General features: G+C 39.5%; 1 protein-coding gene across 2 annotated transcripts in view; it reads left to right on the top strand.

The window, feature by feature from the left end:
• Positions 1-20,026: 20,026 nt before the first annotated feature.
• The window catches only part of LOC125302642 (metabotropic glutamate receptor 7), a 288,880-nt gene continuing 281,800 nt past the window's right edge, over positions 20,027-27,106 (top strand). For both annotated transcript variants that reach the window (XM_048255942.1, XM_048255943.1), the window contains exon 1: positions 20,027-21,449. In XM_048255942.1, coding sequence (XP_048111899.1) covers positions 20,922-21,449 — 528 coding nt within the window. In that variant the 5' untranslated portion in view covers positions 20,027-20,921. The remainder of the gene's footprint in view (positions 21,450-27,106) is intronic.

Below are 27,106 nucleotides of genomic sequence, written 5' to 3'. Positions count from 1 at the left end.
ATATTTGTATAGCAATTATTCTACCTCTTTTTTCAATAGATTTCATTCAATTTCAGTTTTTATTTGTTTAGTGTCAATAACAATTAAAACTAGAAATGCAATGCAGGAGGAATTACAATAGTGGATGGAAAGCTGCTGGCTTAATGTTGGTGGGGAGATTCCTGAAAAAAAACCATTGAATCACTTAATCTTTGAGTTCATACAAACCCTCGTATCAAAAAAACCTTGTGTGTCAGGCGTTCTTGAGATATCACACTCAAGGTGGGTTTGACCTTGACATTTGAGTTCATCATTGAGTCCATACAAATGTTTACACCAAATTTGAAGCATGTAGCCTATGTCAAGACGTTCTGAAGTTGTGACACAAGCACGAAAGCTGGCCTTTGGTCATTCTGCACTCAGATTACAATTATTCATGTTAAATCAACATTACTTTGTCAACGTTAAATCATTGAATCACTTTTGCACCCTTCATTAATATTGAAGCAACGTTGAAATTCTAACTACAGATCAACGAGATTTCAATGGTATTTCAACTAAAATGAATATTGAAACAATGTTGAAATTACAACCAAACTAAAGATCAACATGATTTCAATGGTATTTCAATTGATATTAAACCTCAGTAAACCACTATTAATCTGGCAAAATATTGGGAAATTTATATCCTGCTTTATCTACAGCCAGGATAAATTTGGCTAGGCTACACAAGCTTGTATAAACTAGATGTACCGCAGAGTGGTACAAAATATGACCGCCGCCCAGTCCAGCACATTTTTTCCACAAAAAGAAATCACGCTGAAAGGCCTATATGATTCTAACTGTCTCACTAAATTGCATTATCCACACTCAATTCTCACTGGTATCTGCTAGACAACAAGTACCAAAACATGATTAGTTCATAGATTTAACATGTAAAATTCATTTTATACAACCCCACCTCCATCTTGCCTGTTCATAATTCTGAGAAATTCTTGATTGTTTGTGTTGTGTTTATGTTATGTGTGTGGGTGTGTATATGTGTGTGTGTGTGTGTGTGTGTGTGTGTGTGTGCGTGCTTGTGTGTGTGCCTGCGTATGTGCCTGTGCATGCAAGCGCACATATGTCTACTGTGAGTATATGTGTCATACGTATGATTACTGTGAATGTATGTGTGTGTGTGTGTGTATCTGTTTGTGCACATGTGTGCACATGAAATGGGTTAACATGACCCCTGGAGGCAAACATAATGGAAAAAAAAATGGTCATCCTAGGCCCTACAGTTCTCAAGATATTTACAGAGAACTGTGTCTGCCCTACCCTCCTTTCGGGGTCCAGTCCAGCCGGGGGCTACAGATCAAAACGAAAAAATGACGGTTCCATGCTATCCATGTGGGGTACATGCCCACCAAGTTTTGTGTACCCTGGTCTTTCAGTGTCCCGAATCCTTGTTGGTGTAATGCGTCACTAAATGTACACATAAATTATTTTATTGTAAGGCCCCCATGAACGAAAGTACACAAAACTTGGCATGCATTCGGAGGGTGTCATAATGATCCTACACTTTTAATTTCGTGCAGTTTTGACCTTGTCAGCCAGAGATATTGTGATAAAAACACCTCATTTTTTGCTTTTTAATTTTTAACTAGGTGGCGCTATACATGAAATAAGTGGTAATGGGATGGGTTGACATGCCCCCTTAAGACCATACATAAAAAAGGTGGACCTCCTAGGCCCTACGGTTCTCGAGATATTCACAGAAAACTGTCTCCGGCCACCTACAGACCAGTTGGTGTATAGTAACACAAATTAATTTATTGTGTGGGCCCCCATGAACGGAATTCCACAAAACTTGGCGTGCATACAGAGGGTGTCATAATGATCCTACACTTCCAATTTCGTGCAGTTTTGACTATGTTAGGTCACAGATACCTTCAATTACAACACCTCATTTTTACTTTTTTGTGTTTAACTAGGTGGCGCTATATATGAAATGAGTGGTTATGGAATGGGTTGACATGGCCCCTTGAGATCAACATACAAAAACAAAATGGTTCTCCTAAACCCTACGGTTTTCGAGATATTCACAGAAAACTGTGTCTGCCCTACCCTCCTTTCGGGGGGTCCAGTCCAGCGGGGGGGCTACAGATCAAAACAAAAAACGATGGTTCCATGCTATCCATGTGGGGTTACATGCCCACCAAGTTTCGTGTACCCCGGTCTTTCAGTGTCCTGGGAATCATTGACGGAAATTTGGGCATGCGAAAAAGAAAAAAAGAAAAAAAAATCTGACTAAACCTATATGACCGCCGCTTCGCTGCGTTGGTACACACTTATTGCTCTTTGATACAGTGGCATAAACCTATTAAAATGAAGTGTACCAGTTAAGTACTTACAATTACATATATCTTGTGTCATTGGTGTCTTGGAACATGTCTGCCATTACCCTACATACGTAGTACATGTATCAACTGTGTTGGTACACATGTATTACTCTTTTGATACAGTGGAATAAACCCATTCAAATAAAGTGTACCAGTTAAGTACTTACATGTACATATTATATACATCCTGTCAATGATGTCATGCATCCTGTAATTGATGTGTTGAAACGTGTCTGCTGTTACACCACACAGTACATGTGAATTAGTAGACCTGTTCCAAGACATCGAAGACACAGCACACATGTCATATGTACATGTAAGTAATTAACTGGTACACTTAATAGGTTTATTCAAAGAGTAACAAGGTTGTAGCAGCACAGCTGTTACATGTACACTGAAGACAATGAGGCCTTGACTGGAGCTAAGAATGGTTTGTATATCAAATCTATCATGACCAGATTTACCCCATCCAGCAGGTCTCAGGTCAGCTCTTTGCCTCTGAAAATTTAGGCAAATTGGCAGTTTTGTAAAAGCACTCAGTATTGCAATGTAGCAATTATATGTAGGTACCCACAAATACATAATGCAAGTACAATGATAGTACCTGATAGTACATGTTGTTACAGAGGTTGTACCACTGTACCTAATTAGGTAGGAACACTGTAACAGCGACACATTAAAATAAAGTGTTACCAAAAACACAAATTAATTGTAACTTACATTGGGTGTGGTAGGAAAACGTCAGTTTCGTCATAGTTTGTTGGACGAAGCAGACACCAAGAACGTAAACTTTCTTGAAGAGAATTGAGCAGTGTGGTTCAAAAGCAATTAATTACAGGATGTGTAGGACTAGTTTAGGGAGCGCCAGATTGTATGCAGGTGGACCCGCACCTGATTACATTATGACCCTTCTAAATGAGCCCCCTTTGTGATGTCAATTTAATCCCCTATTTCTCAAAAAGTATAAACTTTTCAAAAAATCTGAATCTGTCTTGTCCAACTCCAGCCCTACACAACGATTATTTCAACATGTCTGTATGTTAAGCGATTAGAGCCGCATTCCTTTAAAAGGTAAAAAGTAAAGGTTATAATAACTAGATGTACCGCATAGCGGTACAAAATATGACCGCCGCTCAGTCCTGTACATCCATTCTGCGAAAATAAATCATATTAATGAATTTGTCTCCATCTTCTACTCCATCCCCCGCTCTTTAAACTTTTGTGTATGCTTGTTTGGAATGTGTGTTTGCGGGCCGCACACAAAGTAGCCTACTAGCGCTGCAAAGGTGAATAGATTTGTAGCACTTGCCAAAACATTTGTAGCATTGTTATAAAACTTTTAAAATCTCTAAACAATCACAAGTAGGGCAGTTCATCACAGTCCATCCATTGCAACTGGACTGATGAAAGGTACACCTGTAGGCTACATTGTATTTGTGAAAAGCAGAAGGTAGCAGCATAATGTATTTATTTATTTATTTATTATTAAACAAAACAATCCCTGTCAGTTCCATGCAGTTTTCAACAGCTATCAAGAAGAGAGGTCATGTCATGGATTTTTGTGAATGTTTCTTCTTCTACATATGCATAAGTTTAGTCATCTAGTTCATATGATATTCAGCTTTATTGTCAATGCACAAATTAAATACCAGTAGTCTAAAACAAAATGTAGTTTTACCCAGTGGTGCAAATAACATGTCCAAAAGGGCCTTCATGAAATGCGTTGCTAGACTGTTCATACACATTTTAATGGGCCAAGTTGAAGAGCTACCGTCTGTTATTGTTTGTGCAAATAATAGGCTGATTCATGTTCCCTTGCATTTTGCAACTATGAGGTCCATGGTTAATCTGGCTTTCGTCAGACCAAGCTCAATCTTTTAAGAAATCGAAAAAGAAATAGCTGGCAGATCAGGAGTTCACCAGAGTTCACCCAGCCTATAGTCGTATAGTATAGTAGGCAGCCTATAGTATAGTAGGCACCCGATAGAAATTGTTTAATTTTGCGATTGAGATATCCACGCACTGGCGCCCCAAGAACGTGTTCGCCCCCCGGTTTCAGAGCTATTCTAAATGCAAAAATGCATAGAGGAGTTATGACAAAACCGTGACTGTTAACAAACTATATAAGGTAGGCCCTATGCTAGGCCTATTACACAACATAAATGGTCACTTGGCTATGCTGGCGACCCAAATAAAATCTCCTTTGGGAACCAATGGCTTACAGTATCAAGCGGACTTAAGCTGCCACCTCTTGGCGAAAAGTTAATAGTGTTACATATCAGTAGTAATACATTTCACGCAGCTGTGTAATCACGGAAAGCGTGAATAAAGTGGACACTTCTAAATGGAACCCAACCCACTGTACAGTAGTTCAAGGTCTGTGGCTAAAGCAGCCATAATGAAAGCGTTATCATTGTTTGGATACTTCACACACACGTGTTTTTTAATCGCATAGACTACAAATACCAAGCTGGAATCAAAGCACATCGACTCCCCTCTCACACCCTAAACACGCACTTCAAACAAACAAAAAGCATCTCAGTCTCACGGTAGCCATAGGCAAAACTGTATCGGACCGGTGTAACGTTGGTACTAAATCATCCATAGCAAAGAATGATTTTTGTAGCATGTGCAACAAATATGTGTAGGTACAGTCCTGCCCTGGATACATCTCTCAACGTGCGCTCTAAAACATTTGGTTTAAATGGAGATGTAGATCATCACGGGTGTGTTAATAAATCTACATTATTGGCGAAGTTGACACAAATTATTCACTTTGACAAATTTATGTAGTTTCAGTCCTAGTTACTTTACTTTGAGCCATGCTCTTCCTTACTTGAATCACCTTTGAAAATAGAGGATTGAAGTAGCCTATGGGTGTTTGGGAATGAACGTTGACTCAGATGCTTTTTGAGACTTTGAGCAGAAATGTCCCAGCCCGGTGTTTAGGATGCATCATAGACAGGTTATCTTTCAGGTAGCCTATATATTTTCCATTAAAACCATCAATGTAGCTTAACGTGTTGTGGCTAACTCACTTAGCTCCTGTTAGTAGCCTAGGTTATGGTCATAAGCAAATAAGATGACAGTCGAAAGATACAATTAGTGCTGCTATCAATTTACTTGGTATAACCGCATAGTTTTCTACAAATGCAATCAAATTGGCCTCCATCACTCAACCAATGCTAACGGTAACATTATTGTACCTAGGTCCTATAGCTATTGATATTATAAGATTAAAGTACCTGCAGTAAAAACCAAGCATGTCCGATAAACATTCTCAGATTTATTTCGACTTCAAGAAGAAATGGGAATTACATTTCATGTGAAAATCGTCCTATTCTTATTAGACATTCTCTGCAGTAAACTACAGTCTTTGTAGGAAGCGTCCATTGTTTTTCCAACCCACTTTAGATTAACTTCCAACAAAATTACGTCTCACTGCAACGATGCACCATCTGGTGGACAAACGACTACGTATCGCCAATACTGGAAATGCAGCCCAATGATGATGAATATTTGGTTTTCCTTTAATCCTACTGAATTTGTAATTATGCATCGCCCGTTCCAATTGCCGATACCGATAGTATGCGCATGCCTGTGCGTGTGTATGTGTGTGCACCACCATCTACAGGCCAATGAGTGTACAGTCACTAAATGTACACATAACTTTTATGTACACATCATTTTTTTAGACGCCCCCATGGATGAAATTCTACGAAACTTGGCATACCCCCAGAGAATGTCAGGTTAATCATACACATACAATTTGGTGCAGTTCTGAACATTTTAACTGAAGAGAGGGGCGATTGAAGCAGAATGATATTGCATTTTAATTTTTTACTGGGGGGGTGCAAATCACAAATGAGTGATTATGGGCTGTGGTTGATGTGGGCTCTTGAGACCAACATACCATAAACATTTCTTCCCCCTTGGTGCCACGGTTCAGGTAGCTATTTAGGAAAAACTGCATTTTTTGGGTTTCGGGGGGGCCAGCACGGGGGAAACCCAAAAAATGCAGTATTTCCTAAATAACTACCTGAACCGTGGCACCAAGGGTGAAGAAATGTTTATGGTATGTTGGTCTCAAGAGAACCCCAAAAAATGCAATGCAAATGCATGTGCCCCGGTGTTTCGGTGTCCCGGGTATCATGGAAATATTCAGGAAATAGATGACCCCCCCGTCATCTACTTCCTGAATTTTTGGTACAACGATACTTCTAGTGATGATACCCGGGACACCGAAACACCGGGGCACATGCAGAAGCGATACTTCTAGTGAACGTCTGGTGACAAACTTAATTTGCATATGACATTGCTGCAAATTTGCTGCAACAGTGTCAAAAGTTAACCGCCACTGTTTGCCAGAAACCTAATTTGCATGTGAAAATATGACCTCGACATACATTTGCGGCAACCGTTCGCCAAAAACCTGAAATTTCTGTAAGGGAAGTGCTCAGGTAAAACCAATACATGGAAGGACTTTTACTTTCTGAAGCAGGACTTTTACATCTCTGCATTTGAGCATATAAGTATTATTGGTATTGCAAGTAATAACACCCTTCATGTCAAAGGATCTGCCTGTCTGTGGGTGATTGAAAGTCCTCAGTTTATGAATGAAATTGCAGTGGGGCAGTTGGACATCTGTAAAGAAATAGTCTGTAGCCTCAAGTATCGCGAGACTCTGCCAATGTTTTTGAGCGGGCACGGTCACCGGACAAAAAGTAGTGGCCTGGCCCCAACAGTGGTGCGACTGGCTGGGGCACCTGCACCGTACGCCGGCGACCCGGGTTCGATTCCTGCCCCGTGGTCCTTTCCGGATCCCACCCCACTCTCTCTCCCACTCACTTCCTGTCAATCTCCACTATCCTGTCTAATTAAAGGCATAAAAAGCCCAAAAAATATACTTAAAAAAAAAAAAGTAGTGGCCTAAATGCCATTTATATTTCATAAAACGTCTGATGTATGTGAACGGATAACATTTAGATCCTAACTGGTAACATTCCTGCTGCTCTGCTCACTTTTTGATACAAAAAATTAGTTTCCATGCATGTACTACCACACTTTTGTAAGAATACATTCTACCCTGTCTGAGAACATGAAAATCCATATGGGGATCAATTCCATATGGCCTCACCTAGGGCCAGGAATCAAGCTGGTGCAAACAACACCAATCAATTGTAGTATGGGCATTAGGGTGCATCATTTGCCCCACTTTTTACATTTTGTTTGAAAATCAATCTGTACCTAGAATAGATTTTTTACACTTACTAAATTAAACTTCCATGAGAAATTTCATTAAATTCTATTGATATCTAAGGGGTCCACCAAGCCTCTGAAGTTTCCAACTAACGACGGACATACAAATATTGTTTTTTTCTTAAATAACGCCAAAAATAATAGATCTAGCCCTATAATGTCAAAGAAAGTTGAATATAAATATGGACATTGCGCATCATTTGGTGCCAGTTGTGTGTCTCTATCTTTATTACTTCCTGAGATATGGCAGTTTTTGCCAGGCATTTTTTATAATAACAACATAAAAAGTAAGCTATCAATGAAATCTTTATTATATTCCATTAACTCACAATATAACATTATGTAACTAAAGATTACCCTATTCTAGAACTATGAACACCTTACATTTCAAAGTCTAAGACAAACTGTAAACCTCATACAAACATATAATATGACTGAGCAAATGGGTATGCCATGAATAGATAGAACAGAATTCTTAATAACACCATATGACTGATGTTTTAACATCAAAGAACACACACTCTTTACATTTTTCCCTTCCTCTTCCTCAGGTTTGGTGTTTTCTTTCTGTCTGCTTCCACCACCTGCAGAACATTCTGGTAATGCTCTTCTCCTCTTGCAGAGCCTATGTAGTCTGTGCTGAGCTTCACATTACGCTCCGCGCTGTCATTGACCACATTAATGGACTCCAAGTGAATCAAGGCCTCCTTGTAGGCTGGGTGAGCAGGCCAGGTTGAGACGTCAGTGGTGAGGAAAGCAGAGTCCAGCTGCAGAAGATGAAAGATATACCACGAATCAGGTCCCACTAGGTTTGCCAGTGTCGTCTTTTGGGTTATCTTTTCTGGAAACTCCGGGTTTGCGAAACCTGAGCCATATCTGTCATTTGGACGTGTGCAGGAGGTAGATGGTTTGACAGCAAGCAAGCTGGTGGCCAGGGATTTCTTGTGCTCGGCTGGTACCTTGCTACTGAAGAGGGCTAGTGGTACCATCTCAGCGGTGAGGTACCACTGGTGTCTCTCGAGGGCCTTCATTGCACTCTTGGAGATCACTGCTGAAACATGTGAATACCGAAGCAAATTCTTGAAGAACTGCAGGTCGTTCCATGGTGCGTCAACAGCCACTGAACACTGCAACCACCAAGACGAGTAAAGGAGTGTCACAAAAGTGACAAAGTCTCTTAACATTTCTAGGCTGTTGCCTGGAGGTGATGCCAGTAGGAAGCTGAGCAATTTGATCCTGGAGCAGAGAGATCTTGATTGAATACAACAACTTAGCCATCCAGCGAGCCCGATGCATGGCACCTGGTTGCTTGAAAGAGAATGGTCTCTCCTCTGGATATGCATCCAGGAATACTAGGCACAGCTCTACGAATTCCAAGTAGTCATCACGTTTTTGTTGAAGACTTTCTTTGGCAACTTGAATGGCATGATCCTGTAGACTGTGGATTACCTTCCGGGCTGCAGCAGAATAAGATGTCACATCGAGTCTGCACAAGTCCTGTGGATCACTCTCAGGTAAGAGAGAGAAATTCTTCTTAAACCTCGAGAAGAGAGCCACCTCTGGGGATTTAGATGCTTCAATCTTGAGGTCTGTGAAGACATGGTCCAGCACAACCTCGCCAACATGATGCCTGCAAGCGGACCACAAGAGAGCATGACCTAGCTTCTCCTGGATGCTGATGCAGGCTGCGGATAGATGGCCTGTGTTGGATGCTGTTGTGTCAAAGGCCATGTTGACCACTCGGTCTTCACACTTCCACTCCTCCAGCAGGTTGTATGTCAGCTCACTGATGATGATTCCACAGCCTCGACCACTGCCAGGTGTGTAGGACGGTACACCCAGAAGCTTACTGTCATGGGTGTTCCCTACAGAGACGGCTAACCTTTCTTCAGACTTGTTTGGTGTTGTCACAGATGGTGTTAACTTTGAGTCCCAATGAACAGTAAGCATTACAGGAGGTTCCCAGTTGTCCTTGTTGGATGTGGATATTTGCTTCATTATCTGTCTACGGGATCTGTCAGCTGTTGCATATGACAGTGCAACAGTTTCTGAGTTTCCACCAGCTTCTTCGATGATACCCTGAGTGAAAGCAGCTTGCTGAGATGGAGTGAGCTTTATCCTTGTGGCTAGTGACACCAGCTTGGGACGTTTCAGGATGTCATGAGGAATGAAAACTGAGGTGCCGGTCTTTTTGACACGCTTGTGTGGTCGCTGTTTGGAAGGCGGCTGCAAAGATTTATCATCATCAGAATACTCACCATCTCTGCTGCTGACGGCTCCCTTAGATGTGGATGCCTGTTCCTCATACCTGCGTTTTCTCTCATTCTCCGCTGAAAACCGGGTTTCCTTCCTCTTCTCCTTTGCAGCAGTCATCTTGTCCAGAGCACCAAAGGTTGCTTTCCTATCTGTTTTCATTGAGTGGAGAAATGTCAGATCTTCTTGGTTCTTCATGAGCTGTTCCACATTACAAGGCCAGATGGCAAACGTCTCCTGAAGCTTGACCTGCATCTTCTGTAGCTTATTCTGTGAAGCTGGCAGCTCCCTCCGGTTCTTTGGAATGGCTCTTATCTTGGCATTCTCATCTGACAAGGCTATTATCTTCTGCATGGCCTTTATCTGAGATATCATTGGGATGTTGGCTTTCTGGTAGAAGATTTGAAGTTGCGCCATCACCAGTTTTGCTGCATCCCATTTGGAACGCAGCTCAGATGCTCCGTCTTGGATGTGCCACATCAGACATCTGAGGACTTGATTACAGTTGGGAAGCCTGGAACCTGTTATGATAGCATCATCTTTGCTTACTGTAGCTCCCAGTCCATATATAGATTTGGACTTCCTTGTTACTGCTGATTTAGCATTTTGGCTTAGGCTGTTATCCTTTTGCAATGGCTTAGCTGCCATAGTGACAAAATACTGACAAGGACTACAATCTAGATATACATGTATCTTTGTAGGTTTGGTTCCATTAATATGAAAAAAAAAGTATTTTCATAAGACCATGACTGGATTATCTCCACATCTGCTTTTTATATATAGACAAAGAAACGCTAAAAATTAGGGGGGAAATGCAATATTTTAGAAACCAATGAAGCTAGAGTTATCAGACTGGTACCAAAAGATGCACAGTAGCCACATTTATATTCAACTTTCATTGACACTGTAGGCCTAAATGCATTATTTTGGAAGTTATTTACGAAAAACAGATTTTTCCATAGCGGGGATACAGGCTCTGCTAAGAAGCAACTTCAGAGGCTTGGTGGACCCCTTAGATTCTATTCAATCCAGCTAATATTCTACACATTTTTTTTTCATTAGTATTGTCACATTTTAAAATTGGGTACAAGTTGAATTTCCAAAATTGGGGCAAATGATGCACCCTAATGGGCATGGGGATAGGCCACTGAGAACCATCCCAGCCTAGCCAGATATTTATCATACAGAACAACAAAAGGTTGCCAGACCTGTTGGCATTAAAAACCTAGCCAATTTACATTTAGAGTGTAGGAATTAGGAAGTACTTTGATACAAAATATATGGCAAGAGTTTGAAAAGCTTTGGTTTAGTCAGCACCGTCTGTACCCGGAGTGTTCACATGCTTCGTTACTGCTTTTTACTGGAATAAAGACTATACATCAACCAAAGAAACATCCTTTTTCCTATGAACACCCGTATGTTTTTCTGACACTCCTCAGATTTCTAAACTTACTGAATACATATATGTGGGGATATAATAATTGTATAGTTCCTGATGTGAGAAATTAGGTCAAAACATATTAAAAAAAATGAACAGCAAACACTCTACTTTCCATATTAAGAAATGACAGAAAATCATATATGGCTATATTAGTTAAGGTGAGACTTATAGCATACTTTTGTGCAGCCAAAATAATCCCAGTGAATTAAAATGCACTTTTATTTGTATTTGTTAACCTACATGAATGTTTTGTAAAATAATGAAACATTATAATGGCTACTTCACAATATTGATGCAAACATATACTTATCGTTAAAATGAGCCATTTGTGGTACAGGTCAGGTTCGAGTTGATGTTTAATGCATATTATGTCGGGTCGGGTGGGGTGGGGTGGATTGGATCTCCCAAATGGGTCAGGCAGGTGTGGGTCATAAAAAACCCAGACCCATGCATCACTATTAGACTACTCAAGAACACCCAAGAAATAAACAATTTGCATCAACATCTATGACTTAGGGAATTTCCTGGGATTTTCTAGTCTATGCAAAACACATAAAGTTTTAGTATGGAAAGACATATATGACTGTTTCATGAATATATGCATACTATTGTACATGAATACTGTATACAGACTAGGGCAGGGCATATATCATTGTTCATACATGAATACTATATGTATTTCAAATGTGGTTTCAGAGCCATATATTATTCTATTATGACATAAGAATCATAATGGAAGGGGTGACTACTGAATAATATAGTTAACTTAAAATTTTACATTAGTATGCTTTAGACACTCTATTTGTGAGACATTTTCAAAACAACTCAATGGTGCATGCAACCCATTTATGTGTACAGTAAACTTTCTTTGTTGGAAGCTCTAGGATACCAGCTTCAGAGTGAAAATCCAAATCTGAACTACAAAATCAGTGAATGCAGCTAAACTGAGAGAAGCAAATTTCGCCACATCTGAAAGTATTCTTTATTCTTTAGAAAATTTACTTTCAAAATGAATTCCTCTTGAAAATACCTGAAGTACAGGATTATGGCTTGATTATAACTGAACCATGGGTTCCAAGCGTACTTAAGGTTTAGGGGGACAAGCTGCGGCTGGACGCCTTCCCTTAAATGAATTCAGTCAGCTGATTTACATTTTGTGTTGTATGTTTCAGGTATACATAAACAACTTTATTCCAGCTGCACTAGACTGTGTTTTAAGGAGTGGGGGAAAGCTTTAATTTCTAACCTATTTCATAAATAAATTATTTCAAAGCTTGTTTTCCCAGTAGCATGTCCCAACAGACTTCAAGAGAAATTCCCGGAGATATCGCTTAAGCATGGCTGTGTCAAGGGTTTTTGAATCAGGACACTTACATTTTTAATAATTTGTTTGCCTGGTGCTTTGTTTCTAACAGTGATACAGTTCTAAAATATTCATCTTAACTTTAGTTATGATCAATTTGAGAGTAAAAGAATACAAAACTAAGAGTTTTGTTAACCCTTGACACACATAATATGAATATACTGGCTAGAAACAGAAATCAGTTCAGCTGTGATCAAACCAGAGCTTAACATTATCGATTTCTTGCTGTGCATCTTAACTCAGTTGGCTTATTGTAATTATTTATACATTGGAATTCAAAACATCAACAGATCTCTCGGTACAGGAGCAAGTGGTGCCACCATAGAAATTACCATGATTACAAATTAACAAGTTCTGATTTGAATCTCTCTGTGATAGAATGTTAACATACAGCATATTCTTTTTTGTGTGTGACTAGGTAGGTTGAATATACTGTATTGTAACGATGGATGAGACTTATGTTGTCCATTAAAAAGTTTATTAGCAGAAGCGGGGATCACACATATACTCAGACACCATTACACAGGAAACACAAGGGAAGTCACTAAAACAAGCACAATACACGAACAGGGTAGGCACATACAACACATGGGGTAAACACATAAGGTACTGTACAACCCACAGAAAGATTACACAAGCTAACACATACACGACAAGGTAAACACAATTACACCTACAAAAACACAATCTAACATCCACACACATTGCATTCTGGGAAGATAGCGCCCAATTCGGATCTTTAGCCCAGATGAGTCCATGATTTCCAAAAAGAATTGCAAATTTCGATGGTCTAGCTACAGAACCTTTTTCCACATTACCTCAGTCCTTTTTAAACAAGCTCAGGCCCAGACAAAAGGTGGTATTTTTGTATCATGTTTAAATTTTGGCTGTTGCATAGTAAAGTTTACACTAGAATTTCTGAATTGAGTATCAAACTGAATCAATCAGAAGTTTTTCAATCAGAAGTTTTTGAGCCCATACAATGCTTATCTTTAAAGAAACAGGTCTGGTTTTAATGCAGTGACATCTGAGGTCCAAAAGACCATGGCCATCCAATATTGTTTTTTTAGTTATATCCCTTGTTGCCATTCTTGTTGCAAATATTTCTCTGGATTCTCAGATTTTTTTAATGGTATTATATACTGTAGATGATGAACTCCCCAAATACTTCAGAATTTCATGTGCATTAAAATAACATTGTTTCATCATTTGTGCACACAGGTTTACACAGAGTGATGAATGCCCCTACATCTTTACTTCTAAGAGACTCTGCCTCTCTGGGATGCTCTTTTTCATGCCCAATTATGTTGCTAGTTACCCCAATTAGTTATGAAATATTCCTCCTTTTGTTCATTACACAACATTTCCAGCATTTTGTTGCCCTCATCCCTACTTTTTTGAAACGTGTTGCTGGTATCAAATTCACAATGAACATATATTTTCCATGAAAGTCAAATTTGTCATTTTTAACATTGTATATGTCGTCTGTGTCCTTTTTGCAACTAAATATGAGTTTATGAGATTATTTTTTATTATATTATTTCCCAATTTTTTTTGATGTGGGGCTGTAGGCTACATGAAACAGTGCTTCAGAAGCACAAAAATATGACTTTAATAGGAGTAGGCTATACGTAGATTGTTTATACAGGCTTCATTGACTTCATGTTTATATCTGGTACGCAATGGGAAATAATGGAAAGGAAAGTCTTTGCAAATTCATGGTCTGTGACTATAAAATCTATGACCTGTCTTTAGATGTGACAGGATGTGAGACTAGACGATCAAAAGTCTTTTCCAATTTTTTTTTTAAAGTATTCTTATATTACAGGTAGAATGCCCACATTTCATTTTAGTCACCCATGTTTGCTTACAAAGTGATGGTTGGGCCTGCTCCCACCTACTTCAATGCCCTTATGTTACCCGTGCTACGGCTGCTACGTTGTCTGGCACTGCTGCCCCTACACACACAGCAAGCCACACTATTTTAATTTGTAGTCCCCCGATGGTGGAGTCTCCTGATGGCAGAATGACTTGCCAAGTGTTACCAGAGCAGGGGCATCCCTCTATATCTTCAAAAGGCTCTTGAAGACCCAACTCTTCCAAGGTATCTCCTCTCCTAACTCTTCGGACAACTTAACAAACCTAACATTCTCTTACCATGCACTTCCCTTTCTTCCCTCCTCTGCCTCCTTTTCCAGAAACTGCACCACCTCAACGTCCCCTCCCGCCTGATCCATCTCCTCCACAACTTCCTCACCAACAGACAACAGTCCGTCCGGGTAAGCACAACAACCACACCTGCACTGATCTCCAACACAGGAGCCCCGCAGGGTTGTGTACTAAGCCCCTTCCTATACACCCTCTACACAAACGACTGTACCAGCCCCTCATCCAACACCACATTCCTCAAGTACGCCGATGACACCGCAATCCTTGGCCTCCTCACAGACACTCATTCAACCCAAGAATATCTCAACACAGTCTCTCACTTCACTTAGTGGTGTGGAAAGAACTATCTCAAACTCAACATCAGCAAAACAAAAGAAATGGCTTTTGGATTCACACAAACTCACCACCCCATCATCATTTCCAATGAAACAGTGGAGACAGTAGAACATTTCAAATACCTTGGACTCACAATTGACAATAACCTCACCTTTGAACATCACACAACAGACATACAGAAAAGAGGAAACCAAAGACTGTCGGCAGTGCGCAAACTAAAAGGACTTCATGTTGCCCCTCATCTACTCCTACTACTGTATACCAGCATTGTCCAACCCATCCTTTTATACTGTTCCACCTGCTTCTTCAACATCCTTACTGTAAAAAACCGTAACAAACTCACCCAACTAACCAATACTGCCACCAAAATAATAGGTCTGCATACACCAAACCTACAAGAACTAAACACCAAAGCCATCGCACGTACTGTATTGCTCATTCAATATCCCTGGACATTACCCACCCACTCAACCGCTACTTCTCACCCCTACCCTCTGGCAGGAGGTTTAGTAGCATAAGGTGCAATAAAGCCCGCTTCAACAGAAGCCTAATCCCCCTAGGAATCCAAACACTCAACAACACAAAGCCCCACAGATAAATATATGCAGTGCAATAATGTATGTTTTTCCCATGAAACCCCCAATATTTTATGTAAAAAGTCTGTGTCAATTATCTGTGATGTATGTAAGGTGTATGTTTGTATGTCATTCCTATGTCTGTGTTCATGTATGTGCCTTTCTGTGCCTGTGACCATGCAGGATGAAAAAGCTGTACAGAAAATGTGAAAAAAGAATTTCCCTAAGGGGACAACAAATAAACTAACTAACTTTTTCTTCTACCACTTTCTCCTTCGACTACATGTAACAGCACCCAGCTGGTATGTAGCTGTGCAATAATATGTACGTTTGGTAAGTTCAAGTTCAAGTTGGTGCCATTTCAGTTAAAAATACAAGACAATACACAAGACAATACATACATACACAGGAACATACATAACAAATAAGACACATACAGAACATGAAAGACAATCACATAGACAAGCATTCAAACCAGTAAAAAGCAGTAAAAATCTTCCCATAAAGTGTCTTGTGCAGTCTATAAAGTGCATATGAAAGAGGTCATTTAGTACAGGTTTGCTCTGCAAGGCGTCTGAGCATTAAGGAGCCTAATAGTGGCAGGGTAAGTACTATTGCAGAAGCGAGATGTTCTACCCCTGAGACTTTGGACTCTCCTACCAGAGGGCAGTAGTTGGAAAAGGTACCTGGCAGGGTGGGAGGGGTCACCTAGTACTTTCTGGGCTTTATGGCTAATCCGTGTGGCATAGATTAAGGCTACAGATGGGATGACATGTCCTATGATTTTGGATGCAGAATGCACCACCTTCTCCAACTGCTTCCTCTCTGAAGAGGTGGCGTTACCATACCAGACAGTAATGGAGAAGACAAGCACACTTTCCACTGTAGCTCTGTAAAATTGGAGCATTGCATCCCTAGCTACACCAAACTTCCTGAGCTGGCGCAGAAAGTGAAGCCTCTGGTGGGCTTTGCTTAGAATCAGGTTGGTGTTGACCTCCCACTTTAAGGACTGACATATGGTGGTGCCAAGGAATTTAAAATTAGACACTCTCTCCACTGCCTGGTCATCAATGATCAAAGGGGAGTGAGCTACTGTTTTTCCTAAAGTCTATGATCAGTTCTTTTGTCTTGTTGACATTTAAAAAAACAGGTTGCTCCCCTTACACCACACCTCTAAGGCTGCCACTTCAGATCTGTAATCTGACTCACAGTTCTTACTGATAAGTCCCACCACAGTTGTATCATCGGCATATTTGAAGATTTTCACATTCTCAGAATGGGACACACAGTCATTGGTATATAGAGAAATATATTAATAAACTTCCCTCCCAAATCAATGCTTTAAATGTGCTAGTAATGGAAGCCATCAATGGTGCAAGTACAGGGCTAAACCGTGTGGTCAACACAATACAGGTTACATACACTTCAATCAATCAATCAATCAATCAAATATATATTTGTCACATACATTATACAGGTAGCCTATAAATGCAGTGAAATGCTTGTTCCACTGACACTTTGACTAGTACTTAAAACATTTGCACTCTCATCCTCTGGTAATAGTATTAATTGATGTATAAATTGCTACCTTAGGTCATCTCTGCATTGTAGCTTGAATGTTGTTCCACACTTTAGATAAAAGCGTCTGCTACATGAATAAATGTGATGATTTCAATGTAAAATTGTTCCATTTTACCAACATCTATTATTTGTATCTGCCTGTTTTGATTGCTTCTCACTAAGCCGTTTGATTGACAGCGTGAGAACAAGTAGGAGAGGGAGACAATAGTTTTTATAAATCTCAAACTCAAACTCTCAGTATGAAGACGTTTTTCCATTCTATATCATATTTACGCTGTGTGATGCAGCATGCTAGATGTATTGAACACATGCAATTAATTAGCTATATTATTTCATTGCTAGGCGACCATTTTTGCACACACATTCTATATCTTGACTTGTTATATCTTAAAACAGCAACTTGCAACTTCTGACTGGTTTCACTTTGATAGATAGATAGATAGATAGATAGATAGATAGATAGATACTTTATTGATCCCCAAGGGGAAATTCAAGAGTGACTATACTATACTTTGGAGTGTAACATATGACAGCAAGCCGAGGAAGGAAGATTTTAATCTTGTTGACATGTTTAATGTGACACACCATATGTCAGTAAAGGGCTGACTATTTCCACCTTGAAACTGCAATGATCCAATGAGAATCTCAGAAAGGCAGTATCTGACAGCCTGGATTTCCTGTCACAAACGTATAGGAACCAACAACTTGTGGGATACCCTATATGTGACAAGTGGGAGTGAGACTGTGTTGGTGTAGAGTTATAGCCAAGCCTTTTTTCATGAAATAAATCGACTAAATATGTAGTACATAGGAACACAGATGAGTTTTTAAGGATTAATCAATGTCTGGATACGGTATCAATCTGTTCCTTATCTAGCAGAATCATGTCTGCAGACTCCTGATGACCCAATAATTGTTGGTTAAGTAAGTATAAGTATATATACTCTTTTGATCCCGTGAGGGAAATTTGGTCTCTACATTTATCCCAATTCGTGAATTAGTGAAACACACAGCACACAGTGAACACACAGTGAGGTGAAGCACACACTAATCCCGGCGCAGTGAGCTGCCTGCATCAACAGCGGCGCTCGGGGAGCAGTGAGGGGTTAGGTGCCTTGCTCAAGTACATCCTTCTGGGTTATAAAACAGACGAAGTGACAGCAAAATAATAACTTCATATAGTTGGATTATTTATTATTTAACATAATAACCTAATATAACATGATATAACATAATGGTGATAACACTTGTCGGTAGGGCCCCCTTGGAATTTTTGCTTAGGGCCTCCACAGACTCTAGAATCGCCTCTGCTCATTCCAAATCATTAGAACCTGCTTTTCTGTTAAAAGACCCTTTAGTTTGAGATATTCCCTATATTGAGATATTTATCTCCATCTTGCATTCTCCAACTGACACACATTCATACCTACTACTTATCAGAGGAACTTAAATAGTAGAAGACTGATTAATAGAGGATGGTCTATAGAAATATAGTATATGGAAACGTTATGTAGTCTGGAAATATTATGTTTCATTTCTGATCCATCCGACTTCCTGCAGCTAAACCACCTTACCTGCATCTTAGAATGGAACATTTTGTTTCATGCTGTCTGATAGTCTGGTTATGTTTTCACTCAGGATTTAGTGGCAATATCAGTAGGGTGGTTAGATCATTCTTGATTGTGACAGTTAACATCAGTTTAATTCAAATGTCTGCAACCAATAGTTTTTCTCCTTATATTCTTTGTGAGAGCAATATTGATTCCATTTGAGATGCTAAAGGAATCCTTACTGACAGTGTCTGACAGTCTCAGGTGAATACTAAGAAACTAAGGGTTAGAGTGAAACCACTATGATGCCCCTTATGGATTACCTAAAAGCTGTTTGTATTGCAGTGACTGGGTACCCATTATGGCAACATTCTAGGGGATCATTTCATTGCACAAGATAGCATGAGTCATCACCAAGTACTGACGGGATTGGCATGTTTCTTGTCTGTTGCACAGGCTAGAATTACGAAATTGCGTCAATTGGTTCTTGGCGCATGGTTTGAATTTTGACACCTACAGGAAAGACCCCTTTGTAAACACATTGAAGATCGAATTCCTGTAAGACATGCATTAAACGGTGCCGAAACGATTTGGCTACTGTAGGCGTGACAATAATAATAAAAGCTCCCAATAAGTCGCTCAGACGGTCTGTATATGTTCATGCTGATGGTTTCACATTCGAACACGCACACACACCAACACTCCTAGCGACTCCTTTAATGTTTAAAGATAGATAGGTAGGCGAGATAGATAGATAGATAGATAGATAGATCAACATGTTATGACACAACTCAAGGCGGACAGCTGTATGCCACTTTAGAGTGAAAACTGTAGATGGCTTATTTCCCACAAACTCTTAAATGCAATCAGTGTGAAATCATAACGTTGTGTGTAAAATGTAGGCTATTTTTATAAATCAGTAGAACATAATGGATATTGGTCTGATTTTAATATTAACTTCAAAAGATACAACGAGACTGATAGTGCGCCACGGTGTTTTCAGTTAGCCTATATTAATATTCTAAATCGCCATACAGGTAGGCTGAAGGCGGAGACTGACTTACCTCATTAAGAAGGCGTTGAGCTTATGTTGAGAAGTAAATGACGTTTTTTAGCTTTCGTTATTAAATATAGCATAATCAGTGCTACTTTTCTAAGAAGGTTGTTCAGTGATAATTTTCGACTGAAATCCTCTATGATAAGGTAGCTTCTTAGAAATGCCACAGAGTCGTGCTTACGTTGAGCCGTTTGACAAATGCATATTTGATTCGGGGTGGAGTGAGGGGAGGCGTCACTGCTTCCATTTCAGCTCGTGAGAAGATGCTTGTTTTGTCTTCGCCTCTCACCGTCGTTGATGGGATTTGGAAGACTTCTAGGTAAATTCTCGGATTTTCTTTGCCTCTTGCAATGGAATAATTGATACCTTGCCTAACGGTAAAGTTAGATGGGTAAAATGTCCCTGCGCTCCATCTGATTCATCGCTAAGACAATTGGATTGAGTTAGATTTTACTCAATTTCATTCCCTTTTCTTTCATATGAAACTTTTTTTTCTTTTGTATCTAAGTTGGATTCGTATTGATGGCTCAGAAAACCTCCAGCTCAGAGACTAATACAGAAATAGATAACGACTGGAGCAGTATGACATCAGTGTAGGGGGAGCACAACGTAGCCTATTTCGTGCTGTGGATGTCGACGCGCTTTTTGTACTGCACAAATGCACCTGTTTTAGAGTTCAGTGGGATTTCTTGGGAGTTCCTCTTTCTATCCTCAACACTTGGAGACCACACATCCTCAATGGTTCTTTGAGCAACAAGCGACGCGTGCGGGAAGATGCTGGAATCCAATGCGCACAGGCTGAATAAATAACGCGTTCTTACAGTCTTTGGTATTCTGATACATTTTCCCATAGGCTTTTTCTGTCCACACCTGGGAAAACTTGCGGAAATGGATTTTATTTTGAATATGTCGGATTGTATTTACATACAATTGTGTTGAAGTGCCTTCGCTACGTTTTGAGCGGATCTAAGTCAATGGTGGCAGGGTGGGAGATGATGGCCACAAACGGTCTCTTACAGCTGAAGCCCTACTTCAGGTTGCAAGTGTTCTGCATGGTGAAAGCGTTTGTGGATCTGGCACTTTCGCAAGAGATCTATGCACCGCACTCGATAAGAATTGAGGGGGATTTGACCCTAGGTGGCCTTTTCCCCGTCCATGCTCGCGGACTCCCTGGGGAACCGTGCGGTGATATCAAAAAGGAGAATGGAATCCACAGGCTGGAGGCGATGTTGTACGCTTTGGACCAAATCAACAGCGACGATGAGCTCTTGCCCAATATCACTCTAGGTGCAAGGATACTAGATACATGTTCGAGGGACACCTACGCGCTCGAACAGTCTCTGACGTTCGTACAGGCTCTTATACAAAAAGACACATCGGATGTGCGATGCACCAATGGAGAACCTCCAGTATTTGTCAAACCCGAAAAAGTTGTCGGAGTCATAGGGGCCTCGGCAAGTTCTGTGTCCATAATGGTGGCAAACATTTTGCGCCTGTTCCAGGTAAGCTTGCACTGTATGCATTTGTAAGTCACTACGTCCTAGTGTGTACCACATACAAGCGACAGTATATTGACACGGTGGGGTGTAAAGGTATGATGTCAATAGTATAATTGCCCGATATCTATGTAGAAATTGGTAGCAGCACAGTAGTTAAAACAGTACACGTTTGCTAGATGTATTCCTGTACGACTGGTTCTCTGAATAATGCCTTGACAACAACGAAGAGGCGTAACCTTGTTCACTCATCGTTGAAAAGTGATGGGTTCAGCGAAGTGCGCTTGTCCCAATCAGTGACCAAGGTCTGAAAAGACGCACCTGCGAAAGAGCTTTCAGGCACGTTGTAGTGCTGAAAGAACAGCTCCCTTCCCTCTCTGTGTGAGTGTGGTCGCTCTGCAGGAAAGAATAAAGGTGGAGTAAAAAAATGCGATCTGTTCCACATCATCGATGCAGAGACGCCATTCAGAATGCATGGTATTTTCAGGAACAACCTGTTCAAGGAAGGAGAGAGCCCAGAGTCAGAGCTGCTGTAGAAATGTCCATTTAAACAGGAACTAATTAGACCATATATTCAGTCTGTTTTTTTAGGTTTGCAGTCTATAATCTAATGCTTAAAACATGGGAACCACTAACATTGTTTTCCAGCTCTGCATCGGTGCTTTCTCAAGATGACTTGGATTTTGCATGATATTGGTGCAAAATATCACTAGTATCCATGGCTGTGCACTTCATCTCAGAATGATAGAAAAATCAGGAATGCTTGTTAGTCAGTGTTCATTGCACCATTGTGAGAAAAGTAGAGAATCTGTATCAGATTTTGTTGTTTTCTGACAATGTCAATGTGATGACATATATTACAAAGAATCATTTGTACTCAGTCCATCGTACCTGTTGGTTGACAAAGTAACACGATTCTTCACATAGAAAATGCTGTAGCCTCCATTTATAGCCTCCATCATGCCACTGGGTTGTAATAGTGCGGAAACGGGAATCTTCTTTCTTACGATTTTATGATTTATTTTTTTCGGAACACAATCTACACATGCAGAGCAGTTATACAATGATCATGTGTATAATTGAGGTGCAAGTGATGACTTGCATACTGTGGTCATGGAATGAAACTGATGTCCAGCATGATACAGAATCATTGCCATTTATGGAGTCTTGTGTGCAGTAGACATTAATCTGAACAACTATAAAAGAACCACCAGCAATATAATAATTATCAGACTTGTCAATGCTGCAAGCCACAGGTTATCTTTATATTATCAATGTCTCATTCATATAATGAAAATCTAAGTTCCTGTAGACCTTTTTGGAGTATACTTCTTTAATTTACCTGTGCTAAAATGGAATACATTATAATGCAAACAAAGCTCTTATTTGCTACAAACTGTTCATCTGTTATAACACTTCTAACCCCAGATTGCGAGCCATGTTATTGCTCATAGTTTGAGATATATCTCAAGGCCTCCGTGCCCTTTTTTAATAATATGTTTTTGTTCTTACAGTGGTTACTGTTTTTTTTTGAGAGAACCTTTGTGGTTTGTGTGGGTGTCAGGAAAACTAGGGGAATGCCAAGACTGTGGGGGAAGGGAGTTCAACTGTCACTCTAATTATAAGCCTAGAGACACTCAACATACTAAACAAAACCTCTCTTAGTTCTTTTGAGCTTCTGTATGTTTCTTGGTATTTTCATGATTTTCATGATATTTACACTATTGACCAAAATAAATGTGAAGTTGCACAAAATATTCTCATTTCATAAGATTATTACACCGGTCGTTGTGTATAATACCCACACATTCCAAATCGATTTCTGTTTGTTTTTGCTCATTTGAAATTGTTAGATCTCTTCTAACTTCACTCTTGATCTAAACACTATCAGTGGTTAGATCAACACATGTGGAGTGCCATTACATCCATTGTTTTCTTAAATTGAACTATTATCCTTTAATAGAATATAGTAGCCTACTAGTATACATGTTCTGCATCAGCCAAAGTCCAATAAAATCAGCATTATCTGATTTTATATGGTCTAGGGCTCAGCAAGGGATTTATCACATATCCCTTAACCAACACTGTTGGATGATCAAGAAGAGGAAAATCACTTCTTCACATAGAAATAAGGATGAAAGCTAAGATGCTGTTGTATGTGTGACTTCGCCCTAGGCAGTTTTAAGGGTATTTCCTGCCTGCTTTAATGAGGCTGATAAATATGTCTTTGTGGTCTATTGTACTGTATGTGTTCATCAGTGACTCCAGTCGACAGATTTATGAATAAAGAGGAGTGGAAAATATGCAATAGTTGCAGTAACATACACATATAAATGACAAAGACATGGAACCCACTTGACTATAAACATGAATGTACAGATGTGCCAGTATTCAATATGCAGTATGTGTTTTGGGGGGCAATAATGATTGGAGTAGTGCTACAACTTCATTATCCCATACTGGGCCATGTCCAGATAGATGATTCTGGTTTGGAGAGGTTGGTTTAACATTTAGCTAGAATGTGTTACCTCTAAACGTACTGAGGCTGAAGCTTAGGTATGTATTTCTACATTTTCTTTTTTATTATAATGGGAGTATGCCTTTGCCTGCATAATAGTAGGCATGGGCACAATAGGCACATTCCATTTGAATGACTCAGCCTCCAGCGACGTGCCTTTGACCGAATCACAGTCACTGGACTATTCTTCACTAACCCCACTCTCACTTGTGATGTGTTACTTAAGCACAGGCTCTACAATAGCAACATTCAGTCCTAAAATCAACTGTCATATGATGATATTTCAGGAAAGATGCACATCTCTGGTTAATCCATAACCCCCATTGGCTTTTCACTAGCGTTGTTTCAATGCACTTGTTGTTCATGTATCATTCATTTTATTTTATGCTAGGCGACTGCATATAGAATGGCCCATACATATGTATGTTAACACAGTATTCTTAAATACTTTAGAAATCTGATATACATTTTTACAGACTTTTTTGCATTTTGGCAGTCAAGGTGGTTACAAGGTGGTTAATACTCTGTTAACCACTTAATTATCATCATCTTAATTTTCATTCTGATCATATAAGTGGTTAACAGAGTATTAGGCCTCATGTAATCTTAATACTTCTTTCTGAAATGATTCCTCACTGTATTAACTAATTCACTTCTCGCATTAGTTTCTTATACTTTGGCAAATACTGTATACAAAAAAGTACAATCAGATAGATATGTTTTGTGACAAACAACGTCATGAAATTAATAAAATGACAGGATTTGAATTTTCAAATTCTTATGAAGGGCCACAGGTGAAAAAAGATCCCAATGCATACTAATCCAGACCCAGGTCATTCCTACGGGCATGTCCGAGTTAGTCCCTGTGTTTTGTGCTCTTATCTGATGTGAGGGTGTGATGGCTGCCAAACCAGCTGTCTGGTCTGGCCACAAGGCTATCAGCATCACATGACAGAGAGTCCAGAGCACCTGAAGGTTGGTTCTGCATGGATAACCGCATCACCTTGGCTTCAACCCCCATTTTATCTCCTAAGCTGTCTTTTCATGAACTTCTGGACATATTTACCTCCCTCTATTGTCCTTGGAGACTCTTTTCAGCTATGTTTCCCCACCCATAAATCATTGTCAGCAAAACATTAATATATGACAAGAACATAATATATTAGACAATATGAGATACATTGTTCTAAATAATATAAGACATAATATGAACACAGTATTATACATTTGGCTCAAAGGATTTGTTATTTTCTTTAGATAACTTTATTTTCCTCTAAATTACTTAATCTTGGTAATTCAAATCCAAATGTCAGCTATGAGCTGAAGAACAATTACATGATGTGTTGATTAATTAGACTGAGGCAAAAATAAAAAAAAATTCTGCATATGAACATTTTACTTAAAAATTATTCTTGTGGAAAATATTGCACAAACGTGAATAAATCATTTTACCCCCTGGGTTGGTGGTTGCCAATAATATAATAACATTAGTGATCAACAGTGTTAGATGCACTGATACTCCAATTAGGATATGAATGTTCAGGTTGATGGGATGGGGGCATCACAACCTTTCAATTTCCAATTTCATGACAATTGTCAGCCACTTGGTGCCTTAGTGCATGGGACATCTGTGTGCGTAGCAGTGACTAGCAGTGAGGTTGGATGTCAAAGAGTTGTTATTAGTATTAGTTGTTAGTATGTGCACAATAAGTGGGTTGATAGCAACTTCAATTGTAGCTGTGCAGCGCCAGGTACCATAACAACCATTATGATGCACCAGAATGGGTAAAAAACTATAGTGATACAATCTTATATCTGCTGAAAGAGAATGTGTATAGAAAATATTTACTTCATGTCATAAACTAGAACTATTGGCCAGGAAATGAGGAGAGGCCCTATTGAGGTAAACTGCCATAAATCATTAGAGGCAAAGATCGCTTAGCTCATTTGTGATGTGTCAATGATGCACATAGAAATAATTAATTAAATAATTCCCCCTTTTTCCAATCAATAGATTTCCGCTCTCCCTGAAGGCTCATTCTTCTCTCACTGACATTTATCACATTAAGTGCAAGTGATTCATTTGTATTGCCATTAATTCAACATGAGAAGGCATAATTTGCCAGAGCAATCCATCAGACTAAAAACCACAGGGCCTGAACAGAGTACATATTCTTCACCGGTGTTTATTAGTTAGTGGGAGTGTAGCGCTCATCCTGCTCCTTCTGCCATACCTAACAATCCAAGGATTTTCAACACAATAACACAATATCGTACTTATCTTAAAATGTTGTGAACAAGGTATCCTGTTTGCGGAGAAGTCTGTAAGACTAAAACCAATTAGGGACTTCTAAACAACTTGTTACCAAAGAAGCTGCGGTATTGCCAGAGGCATCTGTGTGTTTCATTCCAATTCTCTAACCTTGAGACTTTATTCAAAATTATTATTATCCTTCCTTGCAGATTACTTTTTCCATTGACACAAAAAGCTTTTTGTATAGTTTTTGGCTTTTTGATTATTCATAAATTATAATGATTTTTTATTATTAAATAATTATTGTGCCATGATTCAGTGCATTGCCATCTCTGGGAGAGGGTGTAGGGAAGTGTTCACATGCTCAAATGGAATAGCTGATAAGGATGCTTTAGCAGTGGAAATTAATAGAAATATTTGACCTTGTAGCAAGAAGCTGTTTTGAAAAACAATTAATGAAAAACAATCTTAGTGAAGACAACAAATCCTGCTGTGGGGAGAGGCAGTGGTAGTGTTTTCCCTGACAGTTTACACACAAAGCTGTCAGTCATGGAAATCAGCAGCACATATATTTCTTTCATTTAGAAAAGAAATGACTTTGGCAGGTTTAAAGAGTCATTTACTACATTGAAATGTGTCCCCATAGCATTGCTGAAGGCTTTTGGTTGATGTATGTATCGATAGAGCCAAAGTAAGAAAACATGTGTACGCTGCACCTCTGCCAGGGTGTGCAGTAAATCACTTGTACCACCTCAATGGCTAACTTTGCTACGGTCTAGCTAGCATTCAGTGTGTCACTGTCTGGTGAAGCAGGATAGCTCAGAAGCTGAATTATGTGCATACTGAATTTATAATGTTCATGTTTGGATTTCAGTGATAATATTCACAACT

This window comes from Alosa alosa, chromosome 10 (assembly GCF_017589495.1).
Source record: "Alosa alosa isolate M-15738 ecotype Scorff River chromosome 10, AALO_Geno_1.1, whole genome shotgun sequence".
In the NCBI taxonomy this organism is placed as follows: domain Eukaryota; kingdom Metazoa; phylum Chordata; class Actinopteri; order Clupeiformes; family Clupeidae; genus Alosa; species Alosa alosa.
Note: the sequence above shows the minus strand (reverse complement) of the source record. Positions and strands in the feature narration are given on the sequence as shown.